The sequence below is a fragment of the Rhagoletis zephyria genome, unplaced genomic scaffold (assembly GCF_001687245.7).
Source record: "Rhagoletis zephyria isolate East Lansing unplaced genomic scaffold, Rhagoletis_zephyria_1.1 Rzeph_scaffold_39051, whole genome shotgun sequence".
In the NCBI taxonomy this organism is placed as follows: Eukaryota; Metazoa; Arthropoda; class Insecta; order Diptera; family Tephritidae; genus Rhagoletis; species Rhagoletis zephyria.
The window spans coordinates 1-2,954 of NW_016196106.1; the positions used below are offsets into that span (position 1 = coordinate 1).

The following is a 2,954-nucleotide window of genomic DNA, read 5'->3' on the forward strand; positions in this document are numbered from 1 at the left end:
AAAAGACGGCTGAGTTTCTAATTTTCATTTTTCTTTTCCCCGCATTCGTGTTGCGTATAGTCACAGAAACCCAGCCATTAACTTCAGCATAAGCGCTGGCAGAGCAAACCAAGGAAAACAAATGAAAATTATGGCTGACTTGGACGCAGTGCACCTGGGCTTGGATGAAAATGAAGCAGATATTGCCGAGGAACTGCAAGATTTCGATGACTCCTTCGATACGCGGAGTGAGGCGTCTGAATCAGGTTCGGAGTCGTCGGACTCCCAGCCAAGTATTAGTTCAGTTAGCTCGGTAGCGTCGTCTGTCGCTGACAAGCGCAAGACCAAGATAAAGAAGAAAGTAAATAAGGAAAGTGAAAAGAAAGTAGGTACGAAGCGTTCTTCGTCGCCAGGTGGCGGAGCAATGAATGGCAAGAATATTGCGAGTGGTGGGAAGAAAAAACGAAGTACCGCAGATTCATCGCATAAAGATGCCGAATCATCAGGTAAAGCTGCAGAAAGTAAAGCTAGTAGCAGCAAAGAGAAGAAGCTTCAGAAAAAGGCAAGCAGCAGTGCAAGCAAAAACTCTTCCGCTACAGCAGCCAACAGCAATGGCCCGGCAAATACAAGCAGTGGTTCAATATCAGCTCATGCAAACACCAGCGGCAATAAGAGCGAGGCTAGCGATGCTGAAGACAAGACAACATCGAAGACACCTTTCGATAGTGATTCAGAATCGGAAGATTCCGATTCAGCAGCAAATATAAAACGTAATGGACGAAAGGCGATCTCTAAGAGCGCTTCACCAGAAAAGAAGACACAAGGTGGAACTAATGCTAGTGGAAAATCTTACGATTATATGACTAAACTGAACTACTTATTCCGTGGTACTCACTTCTTCCTAATTAAATCAAATAATGCAGATAATGTGGCTATTGCAAAATCCAAAAATGTATGGGCCACATTACCCCAAAATGAAGCAAATCTTAATCAGGCATTCAAGGAGTCGCGCAATGTTTTGCTAATCTTCTCCGTCAACGAGAGTGGTGAGTCATATTTCTGGTTTTACGTTTATTGTTAATATATTTTTCTTGAGTTTTGTTGTTAATATTTGCATACATATAGGTATACATATGCATGTATGTTCGTTGCATGTAATGACATACATGTACATATAGCGAAGTCTGTCAAGTCATTGAACCGGCTTGCACTATGCAATGATCTTTAAATCGGTATTCTGCGATAGACAGTAGAGAAAAATTAATTTGTGTTTATAATTTTATCTACAAAATATATAAGTACAATATGCTAAAATATATTTTCTTGATACTTCTCAGGCAAATTTGCCGGGTTTGCTCGCATGAGTGCACAATCGCGGCGGGACCTTTCGCATCCTGCTTGGGTATTACCACCTAGTATTTCACCTAAGGCCTTGGGCGGTATAATTGAGCTCGATTGGATTTGCCGCAAGGAGCTTTCATTCAACTGCACTTCACATCTGTACAATACTTGGAATGAAAGCAAGCCGGTAAAAATTGGGCGTGATGGTCAGGAAATTGAACCTAAAGTCGGTTCGGAACTGTGTCGTTTGTTCCCAGAAGATGAAAAAATCGAAATGACGCCTATATTACGAAAATCCAAAGAGACTGCTAAAATGATGCGTGAGAAGGGTATACGTGTTTCCTATCGTCCACCGCGAAGCTTATCATCACGTGGCAGCCGTGGTGGAGGTGGTGGCAGCAGAGCTTACTCGGGCTTTCATCAAGGGGATCGTCGTGCTGGTGGTGGTGGTGGTGGCGGTGGTCCAATGCGACACCGCCGAACATTTAGCTCAGGGCCCCATCGTCCTTACAAACTACCACCTATTGGAATGCCACCTGGAGGTGGTTTTAAACGCTCTTCTTCGCCATATCGTAGCGGCGGAGGCCTTCACCCAGGCGGTGGTGGGGGCTCACGCGCAGGTGGCGGCGATGCAGGCTTGCCATCATGGGATCGTTACATGAATTCTGCCGAAGCATATATGGTGGATTACATGCGTTCCATGCATGGACAGCTTCCACCGTTGCCATTCGTTCCACCTTTTGCGCAACTTCCACTCTCTGCTTCCGGTTCAGGCGCTTTACCACCGCCCGGACCACCGTCGATGTATGATCAGCTACCGCCACCAGTGCGTTACTACGATGGACCACCACTGCCCGATTACCCGCCGCCTCAACCGATCAGGCCTCCACCGCCTGGTTTTGACAAAGCACCATCTTATGAGGATTTCGCAGCTTGGAAGAATGCAGGCCTACCAACGTTACCAGAGGGCATGCCGCCAGGCTTTCCAAGCTTTGGAAGTAGCGCTGGAGCATCATCACCCAACGGTGGAAGCACTGGTATTGGGGGCTCAAGCTCTACAGCAGGTGGTGGCAGTTTTTCAAGTTCCGCCAACAATATGGGCGCAGGCACAAATAACAACGGTGCCAATAGTTTTCGCAGCAGCAGTCAACGAACTAACAATTCAAATATGATGCGTCCACGTGAAAGAGCCGGCGTCCGGGAATATCGTGGACCCAGCGGCGGCATAAGTGGCGGCTCAGGTTCCCGTAGCGCTGGTAATGATAGACATTTCCGCGCAGGTGGTGGCAGTAGCGCCGGTGCTCGTAATTATCGCGATGGCAGACGCTAAGACAGCGATGTGAAAATAAATTAAATATTAAAATACACAAATAAAGGTGTATAGTGCAGCATATGCAGTCCAGACGACTGCGTTGCAAGCCTCCTCCCACTGTGTATGAGAAGCAAATCAAACAAAGCTCGTAAGATTGAAGGTTTAAAGCCGAGTGAAAAAGAAAAAAAGAGTGCGTAAAAATAACTGAATATTATATGATAAACAAATATCCTAAAAAGTAACCGCTTAAAAAGCACGCTGTAACCTCTTCGTGTTCGAACTTTGCAATTGAGAAAAAAAAATGTGGTGTGAGAAAACGCGT

At 45.9% G+C, this 2,954-nt stretch overlaps 1 protein-coding gene across 1 annotated transcript; it reads left to right on the forward strand.

The window, feature by feature from the left end:
* Positions 1-45: 45 nt before the first annotated feature.
* Positions 46-2,948, forward strand: Ythdc1 (YTH domain containing 1). The gene is made up of 2 exons (XM_017605943.1): positions 46-1,025; positions 1,317-2,948. Exons 1-2 carry the CDS (start codon positions 122-124, stop codon positions 2,648-2,650), a joined length of 2,238 nt encoding a protein of 745 aa, XP_017461432.1. The 5' UTR covers positions 46-121; the 3' UTR covers positions 2,651-2,948.
* Positions 2,949-2,954: the final 6 nt, after the last annotated feature.

Bases quoted from the DNA above. Each gene is read 5' to 3' on its own strand.
- Ythdc1 (XM_017605943.1), top strand. From the start codon at position 122: ATGAAAATTATGGCTGACTTGGACGCAGTGCACCTGGGCTTGGATGAA. The intron at 1,026-1,316 runs GTGAGTCATATT...GATACTTCTCAG, and splicing joins CTTCTCCGTCAACGAGAGTG to GCAAATTTGCCGGGTTTGCT.